The 20259-nt window shown below is 35.8% G+C and overlaps 2 protein-coding genes across 7 annotated transcripts; one reads left to right on the top strand and one right to left on the bottom strand.

The window, feature by feature from the left end:
* The first annotated feature begins 1810 nt into the window (after positions 1–1810).
* On the top strand, positions 1811–3813 carry LOC112280903 (uncharacterized). The gene is made up of 4 exons (XM_024516834.3): positions 1811–2056; positions 2349–2807; positions 3073–3153; positions 3318–3813. Exons 1-4 carry the CDS (start codon positions 1912–1914, stop codon positions 3407–3409), a joined length of 777 nt encoding a protein of 258 aa, XP_024372602.1. The 5' UTR covers positions 1811–1911; the 3' UTR covers positions 3410–3813.
* A 2398-nt stretch (positions 3814–6211) lies between these two features.
* On the bottom strand, positions 6212–10168 carry LOC112281229 (uncharacterized). 6 transcript variants are annotated; one of them, XR_016502511.1, is made up of 4 exons: positions 9976–10168; positions 8165–9639; positions 6527–7974; positions 6212–6384 (listed from the first exon to the last, which is right to left on the bottom strand). XR_016502511.1 is itself a non-coding variant. In XM_073533492.1 (3 exons), exons 2-3 carry the CDS (start codon positions 9362–9364, stop codon positions 6577–6579), a joined length of 2598 nt encoding a protein of 865 aa, XP_073389593.1. In that variant the 5' UTR covers positions 9365–9639; positions 9976–10168; the 3' UTR covers positions 6212–6576. The 6 variants fall into 6 exon arrangements, 3 of the variants coding, with proteins under 3 accessions (XP_073389593.1, XP_073389592.1, XP_090105669.1); XR_002969558.3 differs by having other exon boundaries at positions 9892–10029; XR_016502510.1 differs by lacking the exon at positions 9976–10168 and having other exon boundaries at positions 8165–9915.
* Positions 10169–20259: the final 10091 nt, after the last annotated feature.

Below are 20259 nucleotides of genomic sequence, written 5' to 3'. Positions count from 1 at the left end.
ATCAACATTTATCCTTACCTCACAAAGGTACCAGCTTTGGTCTCATTCTTGCAATGACCCAATTCTGGATACCCCAATTGCATTCGTAGCAGTATATTGCTTCGTCTATCACAATTTCCTGACAAGAGTGATTTGCACGAAGAGAAAAAGTGAGGCTTCATTGTAGGTCTTAGTTTGTGCACGATGCTGAGAACCTTCGAACGTTTGCTTGCAATGCGACTATGCTCAGTCTAGGATTTCTTCAAGTAGTCCTGCTCGGTCCACTGTCCGAAGCATGTCCCACAGACGCATCCCTTCTTGTGAACATTCTCCATTTCTTGTCTACTGGGTATTTCTCAACTTGTGGCCGTTTGCAATGTCAGCATTGTATGCAGCAACAAGTTGGTATGTTTCTCCTATGACCTTGATTGCAACCATAGCACACATAGTTTCCTTGAGGCGTATAGACGTTGATGAAGCTTTCGTGAACGCAGGAAAGTGAAGCAATTGTATTAGCTTCACTCAAAGCTACCACACAAATGTATTAGCAATTGAGTGCAGCTGATACACACAATTGTATTAGCAACCACACAAATGCATCACCTCGGCAAGCATAACCAATCGCTCATGAGCAAGAGCAGCACAGCGGTCAACCTTAGAATGTCAAACACTACCAAACAATGGCCATAGTATCATACTCTTGAGGTTAAGTAAAAGTTAACATAGATTATGGTTACAACGTGAGAAGAAATTGATGAAAAGAAGCATGTTTTTTCAGGAAACTGTGATACTATGACCATTATTTTCTGGTTCACAAACAGCATGCAATATAAAAGCAACACAGTTAAACAAGAATTTTGTTTAACAGAAATGGAAGTGAACTCTCCATTGCGCCTTAAGATTGTATTGGGGATAGCAATCCATCACATGACCACAACTAATCACATTTAGTTGATGGTTTACTATCTATAGTAAAATACACCACAATAGAAGCAACAGCTAGTCTTGGTTAATGTCAAAAATAGATCATACAAAAGTTCTAGCATGGGTCAAAATTGTAGTTTTACTTTAAAAACTATAAAATTGATTTCATTTGGATAAAAATTATTTTGAATGAGAAAAGTAATAGTTAGAGACTACATGGAGTTTATAACATATGTTTCCAAAGCAAAAAAGTAACAATTAGAAATAATTTAAAAAATAAAGTGATACGATATTTCAATAATTTAAATGAAAATTACAGTAATATATGCACACACACACACACACACACACACATATCTATATATATATATATATATATATATCTATAATTTTTAATTGAGTTAAAAAATTAAGCATATGAAAAACATCATCACTTTCAGATTAAAAAAAATGATTAATGAAGTACATGTGGCCCAATGTAGAATGAATTTTGTGTCCAAATATGGAATGACTGTTTTTAGACATATGTTTATTGTCTATTAGTCTCCAGATGATTTTTTAAATGATATATTTTTCAAACTAAATCAGCACAAAGATACATATTCCATTACTAAAAATTCGAGCTTATAAAGATCATTATAATCTAATATGAATTAGTAAGTAGTAAAGAATAGATGCGTTTTTACACTAGAGGTCATGTTATGGTTTTGGAGAACGTTTAATATAATTTTAAAAATAAAACAATGATCAATAAAACTAAAAAGTATCTGTCATTAGAGGAAGTTCATCGATACATTCATCCAAAAGTCATTCATCGTAGAAGTTACTCATCCAGAAGTTCATTCATCTAACGAGCCAGTGTCGGTGAAGAAGCCAAAGAGGCGACCCAACGCCCAAACTGGCCATGGCTGCGCTGTTGTGGTGAATTGTGTTGGGATTCGGAGCTCGCTTGGTGTTGCTGCGTTGCGGTCATCTCCAAAAGAGTGCGAGGATTGCTCCTTTTGTGATATGGCCTCGTTAGGCAGGCTGCGGAGTCTGTTCCTTCCGCTCCGCCAAAATGTGGCCAAATCCATGCTCCCTGCCGTCTGGGAGAGGCCCACGTTGCTGCCCTTTTTGCATCGCGATATGTCGAGCTCCAGTGATTTCTCAGGAGGTGTGCGTGATTCTCTGTCGCTGTAATTCACGATTGTTTCAGGGTCTGGCAGGTTTTTTTGAGGGTTTTGAGGGTTTTTGAGGGATTTTGAGGGTTTGAGGGGTTTTAGGGGTTTTAGGGTTTTGCCTTGCGGTGATGCAATTTGTTCTGGTGTTTAGATGATGTTGAAGACTTCAGATCAGGGAATGGTTTTCTGTTTCTCCACAGGAATCAGAGTGTCAGTTAGGGTCTGGTTAACTTATTGGATGGATCGTTACTTACATTTGTTATTTGTTTTTATTTGTTTTTTCAGCCGGAGAAAAAGAACCTCCGCCCGCTCCGGGCACTTTCGGCTATTTGCTAGCACAATCTGGCCTGACCGAGGATGCTCTTGACAGCTTGATCGCTTTGAAGGATTTCACTGGCATTGAAGGGCTCCCACCACTAGAGCTCATTGAGGAGATGGATCCTGAAGGGGAGAAGAAAGCCATGCGTAGAGAGATTGAGCGACTTAAACAGGAGGAAATAGATAAAACACGGGTGAAAACGGTAGATGAGTTTGGAAGGGCCTATGCCACAGGAAAGAGGAAAGAAAGTATCGCTAGAGTATGGCTTTATGAAGGACAAGGAAAGTTTACAATTAACGGGAAAGCCTTTGATAACTATTTTCCTGACATCGCCAACCGTGTTCACATGCTTGAGCCCTTTGTTCAGACCAGCACACTTGGTGCTTTCGATGTGCGTTCAACTGTTAAGGGAGGTGGCACAACAGGTCAAGCAACCTGTCTTTCATACTGAATTTATGTTGAATGTGTTACTAGCTTAGTTTGTGCAGGTAAATAGAATCACTAATGATCCTCTGAGTGTCGAAATCCGTATTTTCAAACTACAGCTCTTACAGCCATCCATGCAAAGTCGTTCATCTTCGTGTTCCTTTGTTACACAAGTCATGTATCCCCTATTCCATTCAGAACAGGGGCATATTTGGATCAATTTGTTGTGCTCATTCATTGTTATTTGGGTAAAACATTGTTCAGGTCAATCAGGGGCAATCCGTCATGGTATCAGCAAAGCTCTGCAACTCTTCGATCCCAACCTTCGACCGGCACTGAAGTCGGGTACGACAAACGTCTTTTCTTTTGCAATTAACTTATCTTTTTTTGTTAGTACTTTCGCTGTAAACTTCAGTTCGAAGTTGATTATTTTGTCTGTTAGCATGAGGGTCATGTTTTGCGCGTCACCGCAGTTGTTTAACCTCGGTCCTTGGTTTTGCTTGCAACAGCTGGCATGTTGACGAGGGATTCAAGAGTAGTGGAGCGGAAGAAGCCTGGAAAGGCAAAGGCTCGCAAGAGTTACCAGTGGGTGAAGAGGTAATCTCGGGAAGCGGAAGATTCTCTCGAGATTTATTGCTTCGGCCTTACGTGAGCACTCAAATGAGAAGTTTGCATTCAACCATGGTACTGCACAAAGCTGTCCCTTGTTCTTTGTCACCTTGCTTACGCTGAGAGAACTGAGACACACCATTACTATCAAAGTGGCAGTTTAGCCTCGTTTCTTTTTTTAGTATATGGTACAAAGTGATGTTTAGGCCTATGTAGTTTCGGATTGACATTACTTCAGGATTTGTATCACAAATAGATTCTTACTCTAGCAGACAATTGTGATGAAAAACTTCAGCATGTTCCAGAGGCAAATCATGCTTTTGAACCATTTTGAATGCTACATTGATATTTGTGATTTGAAAGAAACGTTTCACAGCATCCATTTATTCTATCAAATTCGATTGTAAGGTTTCAACGCATCAGCATTGAATAACGATGTTTTTTGTAAGTACTATAAACGGCAGTTTGGCTGATACATTAGTTGAACCATAGGGAACGTGTTCTACTAAGTTGTCAAGAACCTAATCTTTTAGTAGATGCAGAGGACAATTTCTATGACAAAACAAATTTCAAATAGGTCAATAGAGACTATTGGCAGAATCTATTGAATGAAGAGCTTGAAGAAATTTGAACAATTTGGAAGGAGCTTGAAGAAGACAAATAGCAGCATTCACATCGAAGGTGGTAGATTAGAAATTTGTTATTTCTAAATGTAAGTTTGTTTTCAATTTTAATGTGGAAGTTTTTGCCTTCACTTTTGTAAATAGTGCCTTCATAGGAGTAAATTAGTGGTATGTGGAACTAATTGAAATGCACTTAACATGTTCTAGTTTGTGTGGCACCATCATCTCTCCATTTGGTGATGTCATCTCCTATCTTTTACTCTATCTAATGGTATTGTATCTTATCAAAAATAAGAGAGATTTCAAATAGAGGAACTGCAAAATTAACATGGATGCATGAAGTAGTTTTTGTGGAGGTTCAAACCCAAAATCTCATAGATTGAGGAAATGGGCCCAACTAATAGTTTTAGTGTTTTACATAAAAAAGATAGTTATTTATGTAAATCCTTTGTCTCACAACCACAATCTATTTATTACCCCAAGTAATAAGTGAGTACTAGTTGCAAGGTAAGGAATTGATTAGATGTACTCCTATGGATGATAGTTTGATAGATAAAATTTATCCACACAACTTAATTTAAAGTTAGTTTTGCAAAACTTAGATATTGCTTTCTTGTCTATTATTTCTTCTTGAATTTAATCTTAGATGCTAAAATGTAGCCTTAATGTTCTTTAATAATAATGGTTATTTTTTGCAATTTTTACAAAGTAATTTTTATTTGTATAGTTTGAAGTATCCACATAAATATATTTACATTGAATAATTTGCTAATATTACACAACCCTTTTTATTTTGTATAATATCATAACAATAAATCAATTTTCATATTATATGCATGATATATAAGTATTTATGTGATAAGTACTATTATATACATAAAAATAAAAAAACATGTATTTTTAAACTGATATATGTATGTGTATATATAAATAAATTGCCAAAATTGCATGTTGTGTCTAAAATATTTACTATTTTTGTAATAGTATTTTACTATATATATATATATATATATATCCATATACATACATATATAAACACAAATATTTTTTTGTTAAAAACCCATGTACCTAATTTAGGAGGTTAAGGCAAGTTGGTCACTACTTAGAACCATTTGCTTGTGGATCATGTAGATTCAAAGCAATGCAAATTTATTTGATAGATACTTCTATAACCAAGGATTTTTTAAGATTTATTTAATGATGGAATTATTTATAAAATTATATTAAAGAAAAAAGAAAAAAGAAAGCTCATGTAAACTTCATACTTAAATTATCAGACATGAATTATTATAAAAGGTGGTACAAATCTTGGATAGTCAAAGATATTATAAGGTACATAAAAGAAATGAAAACTAAATAAAATATTCAAATTTCTCATTAAACATTGTGTTATTACTTGATTGGAATACTTTTAGAAAATAGCTAAATAATGCTTTGGACACAATTAATTGCTTTTATTTTTTTATTTTTTTGTATTGACTAGGAAGTCATAGAACTTTGGTCCTTTTAGAACCTTCTTCTTTCTTAATCTATGCAATATTCCCTCCCATCTTGCGTCCACAATAAATAAATGAATACTGTGTAAACTTAAGGCATCATATCAGGTGGATCGGGGAATCTAGGAGCTACCAAGTGAAAAAAAAAGGACTGAGATTACAGGGATATGAGACTCCTGGTGTTAGCATTACACTCGAACTCAAGTACTTGATTGTTCATTTCATTTCTGTACACAAAATTCTGCTGCAAAATGCAGGCTATCCCTCTATCGTCATGATTGATTATCCACAAGCCACTGAAGAGTGAGATTTCAAAGAAATTTGAAGGAGCTGATAAACATCAAAAACTGGCAGTGCTGAAGCAGATCCCCTGTTGCAGATTCTCACCTTTCTGTAACATAAGTACTGTAACTCGAGACCACGTTTCGAAGCGGCTACGGCGGATAATTTTTTCAGCTTAAGATCTCCACACAACTGGCAAGAGCCTGCAGGGCAAGCGACTAAGATGGTTTGATACATACACACAGTTACTTTTCATGTTGGACGTGGTGAGCATCATGGAATTCGATTTACTTGATCTACGCGTATTGTAATAATAATTGGTTCTCTAGCGACCAATGCAATAAAAGTTTGATCAAAGAAGCGTCATGAGCAACCCACCAGTGAGACCGCAACTCGTGCAACGATAAATCAAGGCCAATTTTAACTGCAGCGATCAATAAAACTGAAGGCTAGATACATTTATATCGGTCTCCACATATCAGAGGCTTCAAAAAGTATCAGTTATTTATTACGTGAATAGTGTTTGACACGTCTTGGTGCCTAAACTTATCTATGCTGGCGCTGACCTGCATTGGAGATAGATCGACACAGAAATGCACAAGAGTTCAGATACCGGAAATAAATGATATGCTACAGCAGGAAAAATAGGATCTCCCAATTCTGAGTAGGATCGTCAAGAAATTGTGTTGCAGTGGATTCCAGGCTTACCTGGCAGAATACTCTACACATATACATGATATTCAATCGTGACAGGATCGTCATCGCCCTGGGATGCTCAATTTGTCAGAGCGCGTTCGCACCGACAAACCAGTGATACGTCTACCATTATTGTTGGAAGATTCGCTACTGCTGATTCCTTCATCTTCAGTGAAGATACTACTATCGACATCGTCACTCGCCCGTGAAGCAGCAATCCTCCGCTTCCAGAGTTCACCTCGGTTACCTGAATCCTCTTCAGAAGAACCATGTAACCCTGGTCCATTCCCACTACCAGCTGGGCTAAGACTAGAATGGAACCTGTCTTCATCGAGAGGTCTACTAGTACGTTGATGCCGCTCATCATGGTGGTGCCGCTCAGGGTCCTGTTTTCTTTGCATTATTTCGATTGCTACTTGACTGCCGAGGATATCCCTCTGTGGAACAACAAACCCCACAATGTCTTTGTCTGTCTTTAATCGGCCGTCTAGTTCCTCGTTCGAACCAAGGCTATGCCCTCTTGGAATGCTTTCCTTTTCAGAATAATTTAGGGCCTCGATCGATCCAAGGCTTTGTCTTTGCATTCTCTGTTTAAATTTCTTGAACTCCAAAAATTCTAGGTACTCAGCTTCGGTATAATCTAGAGGAGTGATTCGAGAACTTTCAGGTTTGGAAGAACTTTCGGGCTTGGGGGTTTTCTCAGCCTTCGCAGGTTGCTCCTCATTCTTTGGAGATTTCTCGACCTTCTCCACATTTTCGTCTCCGCCCTTTTTTGTGGCATTCTTGTCCTTCACTTCCAGAGGCTTGAGTGGCTCTTCAATGTCACCACAGAAGGTGGCCATGCGCGTCTCAAAGTAGCGTGTGGTAGTGTAGGTAGAGTGGATTTGACCCTCTATGCTCCACCTCATTTTCTTCCCATCCATGTGCTTGGGGAAGCGCCACATCATGGTATCGTCAAACTCGGCATTAGTAAAAATGACACCTCCTTCGCTAGTGAAGGGAAGCTCATCCAGCGGGTTGCTTGGCATCCGCCTTCCGAACCTCCACTTAGAATTTCTCTCAGCCATGCGCATGGGATTAGTCCGGTCGAACATTACTCCTTTCATTGATTGTAGTGTCCATACAAAGCTGCCCCCACGTTCATCCTTCAAAGGAAGCTGCTCGAACCTCCATGGCTTGTTCTTCATTGTGGACGTCACACCCACGGTGGCCGAAGCTCCCATCCCGCCACTGATACCTCGAGTCGAACCATCTCCTGCATTAGTACCAATTTGCACTCTCTCCATTTTTCCAATCTTGACAATAATGTTGGAGCTCGAGTTCGTCATTGTCACTCCGGTCCCCTCCTTTGTCACTGGTGTCACCGATAACGTGACCAAGCATGGGAAATGACCCATGCACTCAGGGTCCCATCGAGAGTTCTCCACTTTGAACCTCACATGCTTGATCCCTACGACAACCTGCGCGCGTCAAGCCATATCGGCTACGTCAATGTCACATCAACACTAACTGCAGATTCATCACCACAGAGTTTACCGACAGCATACTGAAGTTTATGACGAACGTGAGGTCATAAGATAAACAGGAATATTGGTAGATCTAAAATGACATAATTGCGGAAGATTCGAGCAAAACAAGATGAGAAATTACCTGAAGACAATTTGGAAGAGCTTCAACAATGGCTGTGAGCTGGATATTGACTTTCGCTCGTTGACTAAAGAGCTGCGTGAGCTGCTTGTACCGGCGGAAGGGTTCCTCATCTGGCAATGCATGTTCTACAGGCATCATCAGAAGCGGGACTTCTAATTGCATCTCCCAGAGGCCATTCGTCGCCTTGGCCAAGCATCGAGGCCGGCCAGCTTCGGGTCGCGGAGAATCACGTCCTCCTCGTTGAATGTGTCCCCATAAGGCATACAGGATGCCGTCATGGTAGTTCTTAGTGCTCAACTCCTCCACCAATTGATACATAAGCGTGTCCATTTTGGCACGATCGCTGATGATCTTCTTCCCGTCTTGATCGAAACCTTTCTTAGGTCCCGAGGTGTCGTGAAAAGAGTCGGCCAACATGGTGTTCTCCAAAGCGCGTTGCCGAAGCAAAACTTTAAACACCTCAACATGACAGTGGGCAGCAGAGATTACCGCCGCCTGCCAAAGCAAGTAGATGCTGTAAGTCGCGCGGATACAATCGTGCAACTCCTCGGGAACCCCGGGCAAACCTCTGAGATCCCAACCCCCAGGGCAAAAGATTGGCGTGGCAGCGGGGAGCATGCTCTTGGTGGATGCCAGCTTGCCATTCCAGTCCTTCCCTGGGACGTTGACAGGCGGCTTCACGAATGGATAAGACGACGGTTCTTTCACTTTCCACCTCGTCGCTATGACATATCCCATCATGGCCGTGCTCGCGGACATCATCGGCCGAAGGAGCTCTCGAATGACCTCTTGGTGACCATTTTCCGCAGCTTTCAGAAACGCAAAAGCATTGAAACGGCCAACAAGTATGCTCCTGGTAAGCTTTTCTTTCTGGATCTCCCGTAGGCAACGAACACATTTGACATATCCTCCGTGGGCTGCCTTCACCAGTGCATGCCCCACTGCCTGAGGCGTCACGGTGTCCTCGATCATCAAGGAGTCAACCCTACTGCTCGGGAGCAAGGCGTCACCATGGGTAGAGAACTCCGACGTATCTCGCCACACGGCTGCCACAGAAGGGTGCGAAGACTCCGACGCCGCAATTTCCAACACCTGCTCTAGGTTCGGCGTCGTCGATGTCTTAACAGCGAGTCTCTCCGCCTCTTCAAGAGCCTCCTCGAGAGTAGGCATCAAACCTCTGACCTCTTCCGAACCTCCCATCGGAACTCTTTCAATCCTTCCTTCTAATTCACCCTCAAAAACTTCTCAATCTAACAACTCTCGATCCACTCAGCCCTCTCGAGACTAGATACAGAGGCAGCCCTAAATCAAATACGCTTCTCCGATTTCAGGGCCTTCCAAACCCACACTTCCACCCTTTGATGTAGTTACTTAGAATCCAGCAGACTGCAAAAGAACGGCGCACTTTGACACCCTCTTCTAGCTTCCAAGCTGTGCATCATTCCTCAATCCCTGGCTATCTCCTCTCCTCCGCACTGCAAATTAAATTTGAATCCAAAGTCATAAACACCGCACACCACTATTAATCATTCCATCCCAATCACCAAAAGAATCTTCCAACTAATTTCCCTCAAAAAAAAAAAAAAACAAAACAAAAAACAATACCAAAACCTCACTACCAACGCAACACTGCATTTAGTAACAATCAATTATCAATTAAGCGACCTCGGTGAAGGTGACAACAATCCTCAACTTTATGGAACCTCTACTACAACATCGTTACGTACAGGGACAAGCGAGCTGTCCGCAGCCAGACAAGAGTTGCCAATGACGGCTCAATCCAAAGCTATTAAGGACCAAAATGTACTTACAAGGTCAACGAAGAACGCGGAATAGTCTCGTCGCGGGCAAGGCAGCGGAAGCGGAAGCGGAGGGCGAGGGGAAGGGGGAGGTAAACCTGATAGGACTCGCAACCACGACTGGCTGATTGGCTTTCCAACCACGAGCTCTGCGCCAAGGAACGAATTGCAAGGGGACGGACAAGCAGAAACAGAAAGACTACACTACAGCTGGCCCCCCCCTGCCTGACTAGTCAACTTCCTTCGGACGCGGTTGCGCGACCTCCGGCCGGGAGCTCCTTCACCCGTCCCTACCCGCCCCCAACCCATTCCGGAGGAACCGGCCAGCTGCGGGTGTGGGGTGCACTGGGGCTCTGGCGACGACGGAGATCGTCGACGACGGAGATCGTCGACGAGGGCGTTTCTCGTTGACTAGACCGGCCCGTCTGGAAATATCCTCCGATGCCCGAAGTTGCACCCGTCTTGCGTTGAGTTTGGAGGAGGCCCCACCAAAGCCCTAATTCTCCCATTTGGTCGAGCCCTAATTCTCCCATTTGGTCGAGTTAAGGGCTAGTTCCAAGGCCTTTATTTGAGGCCAAACTTTTTGGACAGTGGATGCTTTGTTACTTTTATTTGCATCAACCAAATGGCCATGGAGTTGAAAATAACAATACATTGTTGGATAATGTGTAATGAAATGGAAATATATCCTAAATATTTTAAGGAGAATATCATATTTATCTTTTAAATATATTGAAAAAATAAGAATATTTGATGATCAACTTATGGAAATCCTTTTTAGCTATACCAAGAGCCTCTCTTAGAGTGAATTCAATTTTTGCATCTAAGATCTTCTCATCTAAAATACTCTTCATATCTATAGATGTTTTAATATTAGATTGAAGCTTATAAGCAAGATTTTTACTTTTAGATTTGCTTGCATCATCTTTCTCCTTCTCTTTGCTCTTCTCCCACTACTCTTTTGATAATGGTGCACTACCAGGATGAGTGGAAGAAGGCATTTTTTTCAATTTTTGCTCCTTAAAAGCTTCTTTGTTTCTTGGAGACCTCCTCTTGTTTTCAAGCTCAATAACATCCCCCTTATAAATAGCTCTACTTCTTTTTTCTTCAACCATGGCATCATGTAAATCATCATCATCTTTATCTCCATATAAATATACTTTAATACTAATAGCATCAATTGGATCATTCCACCCAGTCATTTTTCTGATAGCTTTAGCTCCCATGATGATGACTTCTGTAGTTGGTAGGGAACTAGCCTTAACTGCTTTTTGTTCAATTATAATAGAGTAAGACTTAGCTCTTTCTCCTTGTATGACATTATTCTTTGATATTTACTCTTCCACCAATTTTTTCTTGCCACCCTTCCCAAAATTAGTCTTTAAAGGCTCATCTGATCTTGTGAGTCTTATCCAACCTTCTTTGAAATATACAATACCATCCTTGATTGCACCTTTGTAGCTATCACATTCGTCATGCTTGTGGTTTGGGTTGCCACACCACATACATCTCTCTAAAAATCCCTTTGAGCCTTCAATTATCTTTGATGAATTTGCTATATGAGATTTCTTCAACTTAGTCATTTCTACTTTCAAATCTTGTATGTCCTTGATCAATTCTTTAAGAGTACTATCTTTCATAGTCTTCATCACTTTTTGAGGTGTCACTTGATTCTGAGATATAGACGTTGGTTCCAACCTTGATATTAAACTACAAGTCTTAATCTTCTGTTGTTTAGCCAAAAGTCTCATTGTCTCTTTTACTAGCTTCCAATTATTTATAAAATTACTATCAAATATCTTATCTGCTAGATAAAAGAGTAACTTATTTTCCAAGTATTCATTAGCTGCTTGTAAGAATAATCCAATTTTCCTTATTTCCAAGAGCTGCTTCTCTTGCCGTGGAAATTGTCCAAACTTAGTCTCAAATTCCTTGATTAATTCATTTGGAGCTATTTGATTCATTAGCCTTTGCTGAATCTACTCCAAAAAATTCTGTTTTATCATTCTTTTTGAATCTTCCTCAAAAAATTCTTCTTTTAAGAGTTCTTTAAATTGCTTCTATGATATAGTCTCAGTATGCAACTCTTATATCATCTCTCTGATTTTTGGTACTACTGCCAAATCAAAGGTAGTGATCATCTTCATTTCTGAAACCTGATGCACCTCCATTTCACATGTATAAAACTTGAGGAACTTAGTAATATTCCTCCCATCAAACCTTCTAATTTTATCCACCACTATTTATAAAGCTTTGGTAGTATTTCTATCCTCTACATGTACATATTACCTTTCTTCCATAAATTGGACAAATGTCCTAAATAAATCATGGGCATCTATCCCAACTGGTAATACAAACTCAGGGATTTGATCCCCCATCTTAACTTCTTAACATAATTAGTGCCTTAAGGCTCTTTTAGTAGAAGCACCAATATGTCGGGGTAGAGAGAGTTTGCCTCAAGTAAGCATTGGGCTTTTGGCTGCCATTAAATGCTCAATTAAGTCTAAGATATAAAAGTACTAAGTTTATATATATAATATATTCCCTTTTAGGACAATTACATCAAAATATAAGCCCAAGTACTAAGAAAACATCCAAATATATGATAAAGTTTCTTAAAATCTTATATATCCTTGTGAGAAATGTTTTCTGAACTTCAACAGCTCATATCTCACGATTAGACCATCCAAACAACCCTAAATTTTATATAAAATACTGATATAATTTCAAAAACTATCACAAAAAAATTCAACTTCGAATTTGTTACAGATCTTGAGATATCTTGAAAGTCCTAACAGTAGCTTCAAACCCTAGCTTATATATACCTACATGCTATTTTCTTCATATCTCAAAAAATAAGTATTTAAATACCATGAAATTTTAATCTATAATTTTTTAACTTAATAACTCATACTTATAGAAATTTTGAGCCCAAAATTCGTCCAGTAACTCAAGATATGGCTCCAACTATTACTATCAACAAAATGACTCACTTATTGCCTTTGAGTTACATGTGCTGTCTTCAATGCCCTATAACTCCTTCATCCAAAGTTGAAATTTGTCAAACAGTATATGTAAAGTGTAGTAAAAAAGTGTTCTCTTCAATTCCAGTTGTTGGTCTTTCATTGCTCTCCGTACGTATATGTTATGCTTCAAAGAGTGACAGTAGGTACAAATTTGATACCTCAACTTTGAACACCTATATCTCCTTCACAAAAACTTGAAATCACACAAACTCTTCACCCAAATTATACCCAAAATCTTGAACTTTCTGACCTTAGCCTCCAAAGCTCAAATGACTTTGAAAGAGGAACCTTAATCTCTAATAAGGCCTTAGGCAGCCTCCTCGAAGCCCATTGGGCATGGCCTTCAACCAATAGGAATGAAGATCTCCATTTCTTACCTTCATCCAACCATGACTTGCTTTTATCTCTCCCAATAAGCCTCCTAATAGTTTAGACTTTCATCTTTAGATTCCAACCTTCCCTTAAGTTTTATACTAAATATCTAAATCCTACATAATATAAATACTATAATTAAAATAGATAAATCTTCAAATAAATTTTCTTATATCAATTCTCTTTAAATTTATTTACTAACCACTCTAATCTACATCAAGACTTACAAATATATTATATGTTTTAATTAATTTTTACATACTATAAGTAATTACAGTATGACAATGATACAATCATAAAATGAGAAGTATAACTATTAAAAAAGATAATATGTCAAAAAAGGAGTTTGTCCAACTACAATAGGAATTGTAGAGTTGGAATCTTATAGAATACTTAATGAAGGTCCTTGTCATAGATATACATAGATATTTTAGTAAATACCTATATGATTAGATAATAATAGGTAAAAATAGATAAAAGTAGGTTAATTTCATAAGATCTTTTAGAAAAGCCTCTTAGAAGCTTCATAAATGCTGCTTGACTTTATATGTATTTGTAATTGTTTGATAGGTTAAAAACTTGGTAATTATGTGGCACATATATAGAAAACTTGCCTTGCAAGTTAATTTATGTGTCTTGCAAAGTCAATATGTTTTGGAGGTCCTGTAGGGCATTACCACATACCTTCTAGTTAAGAGTATATATGGAGGCAAGAGTGAAGCCCTCTTCACTATTATCAACACCTTTTTAGTCCTTAGTCTTATTTCAAGACTTTCTAGTTTTTTTGTTTTTGGTAATAGCCATTCTAGTTTAATATTATATCATCTTTGAATGTATTTTTAGCTTTCTTTAGTGATATAAGAGTCTCTTGAGGATTTTCTTTTTTTGAGATTCATATTCTTGACAATTTGACATGAATACTAACATACTATTTCTATCTTATTTTAGAAGTGAATGGATTACCTCACTTCTATTGTTGTATTTTGAAGGTTGCAGACTACCCACCTTTAAATAAAAAATCTTATTTTTAATACTAATCTTTTCCTTAAAGAGAATGGATTATTCTTCTTTGTAATTTTTTTTTATTAGAGGTTGCATATTATCTTTCTCTAATTTAATTTTTTGAATTTGTTTGAATTGTCTATAGAAGGAAAAATAATGGATACTATTTTCAACAAAAGTGAGAATAGATTTGTAACTATTGGAATTCTTTGTGAGCTTGTTGACACTCTAAGAGTAGAAATTTCAAGTATTTTCAATAAGAATCATGGAGGTACTATACCTACACCTAAAGAAGAAGTTCAAAGTCTGTCACAAGAAGTTGTGCAATTGAAGGAAGCAAGTGGATCAAGCTCATAACCAAATTTAAGGAGTTTTGCTTCTACAAGTATGATAGAGATAAGGATTAGTATGCCTGAGAAGTTTGATGGAACATCATCAAAATTTTGAAGATTTTTGCAACAAGTCAAGGTCTATCTAAAGTTGCATTCTTTTGAATACCTTTATAGATTTATTCAAGTTGGATTCATATGTCTACTTCTATGAGAAAGTGCTCTCTCTTGATTTGTACTTTTAATGAAAAAAGATTTATAACTCTTTTATGATTTGATTTCATTCCTAAAAGTGTTTATGGCTACATTTGGATAAAATGATTGAAAAAGAGTAGAAGAGAATAAGCTCTTATTTTTTCGACAAGGTTCACAGTCCATCACCATATATGCTTCTAAATTCCAAAACCTCACTTGCAATATAGATTGGAATGATAAAGCCCTTATCAATCAATTTCAATATGGATTGAAGGATAATGTCAAAGACTTGTTACTAAGAATACCAAAGATAAAATCTTTAGAATAATTTATTGCTGAAGCTATTGCATGTAACAATCAATTATTTGAAAGATGTCAAGAATAAAGATATGACTAGAGAAGAACAAATCAAATTATGATGGCAGCTCCTAAGTTTTTAGAAACTTATTTGTCAAGGCTAGAACCAATGCAAATTGATATGGTACATTTAAAATCCCTCACAGAGCAGGAAAAGAGTTGACAATGTCAAAAGAGCTTATGCTTATATTATAGAGAAGCTAAACATATTGTTCAATATTATCCAAAGAAACAACGCAATTACAAAATGAGAAGCATGATTTCCAAAGAAGAAAATATGTCAAAAAATGAATTGTTCTAGCTAAAATAAGAATCATGTAGCTAGAATCATGTACAACATCTAATAAAGGTCATATTTTTTTTTTAGATCACTTACCTTGTTTTACAATAGAAGTTTGTTCAGGACCAAAAAATCATAAAGTCTTAATCTTCTTGGATTCAAGAGCCTCTACTTGTTTTTATAAATGAAGATTTTTTCAAAAAATAAGATATATCTTTAGTTAAGAAAATCAAACATATGCAAGTAGAAATAATATATGGACGTTCATTGTTTACTAAAAATATTACATATGAAACTATTTGTATAGAAGTAGCAACTAATGGTCACAATAGTTTAATAATATTTAATATGATTAAATCTCTTTATAGGCCAATTTTTTTAGGATTATCATGGCAAAAAAGATATAACCCTCAAATAAGCTGAATTTCTTGTAATCTTGATTTTTTCCATAGTTTACCTTAAGGTCTTGCTAAGCAAGTAGAAATCCATAAGTCTAGTACATCCAAACTTTTATTGGTAGATGCAAGAGCTTTCATACATGCCACAAATGAAGGGCCATCTTTTACTATATATGCCACGTCCATTGCTGATGGTGAGAAGATATCAAGTGGTATTTCTAACCAATATCAAGATTTCTAGGATGCTTTTGAAAAGAAGAATGCAGATATTCTTCTAGAGCATCATCTTTATGATTGTTCCATCAATCTTCAAGAAGGAATTCAACCACTATTTGGACCAATCTATAGCCTATCACAAAATGAATTGGCTGCACTCAAAGAGTATATTGATGAAAATTTGACTAAAAACTTTATACACCATTCTAAATCTCTAGCTGGTGCTTCTATCTTATTTAAAAAAAAGAAAAAAAGATGGATCTCTATGGATGTGTGTGGATTATTGAGGACTTAATAACATCACCATCAAGAATAAGTATCTCTATCTTTGGTTTTACGACTTCTTGATCAACTAAATCAAGTAAAGATCAATACAAAAATATATTTATGAAGAGCATATAACTAAATCCACATCAAAGAAGGAGATAAATGGAAGATTACTTTTCAAACTAGGTATGGATATTTTGAATATAATGTCATGCCTTTTGGACTCACAAATGCACCATCTGCTTTTCAACATCTAATGAATGATGTCTATTGTGAGTTTCTTGATGATTTTGTCATTTGTTATTTAAACCATATTTTAATCTATTCTAAGAATACAAAAGAACATGAAATTCATGTTCATTGTGTATTACAAAAACTAATAGATGTAGGATTATATATGAAGATGGAAAAGTATGTATTTTATACTACTAAAGTTGACTTTTTAGGGTACATCATTTTCAATGAAGGCCTTACGATGGATTCAAAGAAGGTTCAAACTATCATTGATTAAAAGATTCCAAAAATAGTAAGAGATGTATAATATTATTTAGGCTTTACCAATTTTTACCAAATCTTTATCAAGAACTTTTTTCAAGTTGCAACTCTATTTACACGTTTGACTTGTAAAGACAAACTTAAGTGGAATAAAGAAGCCAAAGCATCATTTGTCACTTTGAAGAATGAATTTATTTTTGTACCAACTTTGTATTGTGTCAACTTTCTTAAGGTATTTTTTTATAGAAAAAAATGCATCAAACTTTGCTTTGAGTGCAGTATTGTCATAAATAGGAATAAATGACAAACTCCATCCAATAGCTTTTTTAGCAGTCAAGATTAACTATGAGATCTACAACAAAGAATTTCTTGTAATTATGGATTCATTTCAAGAATGGCATCATTATCTAGAAGGCGCTTCAAGTCCAATCATAATATATATAAATTACAAGAATCTCAAGTATTTCATGTCGTGTTTGAATCGTCATGAAGTCCATTAGAGCATGTCATTATTAAGATTTGATTTCAAGATTATATATCGACTTGAAAAATAATAAGGTTTATCAAATGCTCTTTCTAGATGCTCTTATCTTGCACCAAAAGAAGGAGGCATATCTTTTGATCAACAAAGAACAATCCTATAATATAGTACAAAATGTATCATTTTGTACTATAAAACAATACTATAATTTGGTATAATTTGATATATTTTTCTACTATAATTTGGTATATTATAACAAAGAACAATACTATAATTTGGTATATTTTTCTACTTAACAAACACCTTTCTTTATCAATTATGGTTATTATCCACAACTTGATATTTTTGACTTTTCAAAAGTTAATAATCCTACAATGGAAGATTTAGAATTTTTTTTATTAAAGCTACATGAAACAATAAAGATATAATTAAAGGAAGTTCAAGAACAACAAAAGACCAATGCACATGCCTATCGCTAGGAACAACTATAATTCAACATAGGTGATAAGGTATGGTTACTTCATCACAATATCAATACTACTTATTCTTGTGATAAGTTGGACTATTGTAGGTTTCAACTTTTCCTTATTAGTGAACAAGTCAATTTTATTGCTTATCAATTATATCTACTAGAGTCTATGAAGATCTATCATGTATTTTACATATCCCTTCTTAAGCCATGTAAGACTTTGAATATCTCAAAAAGAAGACAAATGCCACCTCTTCCTATAGAAGTAGATAATAATCAAGAGATTTAGTTGGAAGAAGTTTTAGATTCAAGGCGGCACCAAAATAGGTTGGAATATCTTGTTCATTGGCATAAATATGATATTAATGAATGCACATGAGAGGCAACAAAGAATCTTGTAAATGCAACAAAGAAAGTTGAAACTTTTCATCAATGACATCTATTAAAACGAAGATGAAGATAGAAAATCTTTGCTATAAAAGATTTAAAATCAAAAGAAGATAACACTCTGTCTTCTATCTTTCTTTGTAGCTTCTGCATACTTAAAAAAATAGAAAATCAACAACCAATAGATTTAACTCAAGAGCTTTCATTTGCAGACTTATTAGACGAGACATTATAATTGTTACAATCTTTACGATGATAAAATCGAGATGAAGATCCTTAAGAATGACATATCTTTCTTCAAATAGATGGCAAGATATAGTGTACTTGATATCACAACATTGAAAGAGACTTCCAATGTTTGGTGATTTATTAGAAGTAAGAACAACTCCTGATGGCGTTCCAAATATTTTATTTAAAGGAAGTTACAAAAGCCTCAAAAATGATCAAATAACAAGGTGGTCTTCTTGCCCTGGTATAATACACTATCAATGGCTAAGAGGGCCTATCAACTATCTTTGAAGAGAACAAAGATTGGAGTATGTCGCAAATATAATTTGCTGTATCTTAGATTTTTTCAATATATGAAGATTTCTCCTCATGATACTCACTCCCACAAAGGTAGATAATATTATAGACATACATAGGTATTCTAGTAAATACCTATATAATTAGGTAGGAGTAGATAAAAGTCGATAAAAGTAGGTTAATTTCATAAAACTTTTTAGAAAAACTTCTTAGAAGCTTTATAGATACTACTTAACTTTACATGTGTTTGTAGTTGATTGATAGATTAGAAACTTAATAAACAAGTTAACCACGTACAACACATGTTGATAGCTTGTGAAATAAGTTAACTATGTAGCATACATATAGAAACTTGCTTTACAAGTTAAGATATGTATCTTGCAAAGTCAACATGTTTTGGAGGTCCTATAGGATTTTGTCATGTAGTTTCTAATTAACAGTATATATGGAAGCAAGAGTGAAGCCTTCTTTAGTCTTCTCAATGCCTTTCTAGTCTTTAGTCTTATTCCAAGACTTTCTAGTTTTTTTGTTTTTGGCAAAAGCCATTCTAGTTTAATATCATATGATCTTTGAATGACTTTCTAGTTCTTTTTAGTGATGTAAGAGTATATTGAAGATTTTCTTTCTTTGAGATTTATGTCCTTGATATTCTTATTTTCTCTTTAAAATTCCCTCTTTGTTTTACAATAGATATTAGTTTAGGACCTAAACATCACAAAGCCTCTGCCATACTAGATTCAAGAGCTTTATCTTGTTTTTTAGATGAAGAGTTTGTTAAAAGACATAACATAGCTTTTATAAAGAAAATAAAATTTGTTCATGTAGAAGTCATCAATGGATGTCTATTTTTTTCTAGAAACATTAGTCATGTAATATTTCTTCTGGGACGTATAATTAATGGTCATAATAGCTTTTTGGTATTTAATATCATTAAATTTCTATTTAATCCAATCATTTTAGGTTTATTGTAGTTAAAAAAATAATATCTTTGAATAGATTGGATTTCTTGTAGTCTTGATTTTTTTAAAAATATAATTAAGAGTATAGTTAATTAAGTAAAAAGTTATAAGTCTAGTACAACTAAACCTATATTTGTAGGTTCAAACATTATTTTGCATGCTACAAAAGAAAGATCATCTTATGTCATTTATGCCACACTTGTTTATAATAATAAAAAGACTTTAAATCACATTCTTAGCCAATATCAAGATTTTTAAGATATTTTTAAAAAGAAATATGTAGATACTCTTTTAGAACATCATCCCTATGATTGTTCAATTGTCATCTAAGAAAAAATTCAATCGCCATTTAGACAAATTTTTAATTTATCACAAAATAAATTGGCTGAATTAAAGGAATATATTGAAGAAAATTTAGCCAAGAACTTCAAATGCCATTCCAAATATCTACCAAGAGCTTTAATTTTATTTGTAAAGAATAAAGATGGATCAATATGGATGTATGTTGATTATCAAGGAGTCACAAGCTTACCATCAA

The sequence above is a fragment of the Physcomitrium patens genome, chromosome 4 (genome assembly GCF_059467195.1).
Source record: "Physcomitrium patens ecotype Gransden chromosome 4, ASM5946719v1, whole genome shotgun sequence".
NCBI classification, from domain to species: Eukaryota; Viridiplantae; Streptophyta; class Bryopsida; order Funariales; family Funariaceae; genus Physcomitrium; species Physcomitrium patens.
Note: the sequence above shows the minus strand (reverse complement) of the source record. Positions and strands in the feature narration are given on the sequence as shown.

Coding starts and splice junctions, on each gene's coding strand:
- LOC112280903 (XM_024516834.3), top strand. CDS start 1,912: ATGGCCTCGTTAGGCAGGCTGCGGAGTCTGTTCCTTCCGCTCCGCCAA. Junction 2,808..3,072: donor TAAGGGAGGTGGCACAACAG/GTCAAGCAACCT, acceptor AACATTGTTCAG/GTCAATCAGGGGCAATCCGT. Junction 3,154..3,317: donor TCGACCGGCACTGAAGTCGG/GTACGACAAACG, acceptor TGCTTGCAACAG/CTGGCATGTTGACGAGGGAT.
- LOC112281229 (XM_073533492.1), bottom strand. CDS start 9,364: ATGGGAGGTTCGGAAGAGGTCAGAGGTTTGATGCCTACTCTCGAGGAG. Junction 7,975..8,164: donor CTCTTCCAAATTGTCTTCAG/GTAATTTCTCAT, acceptor TGACGCGCGCAG/GTTGTCGTAGGGATCAAGCA.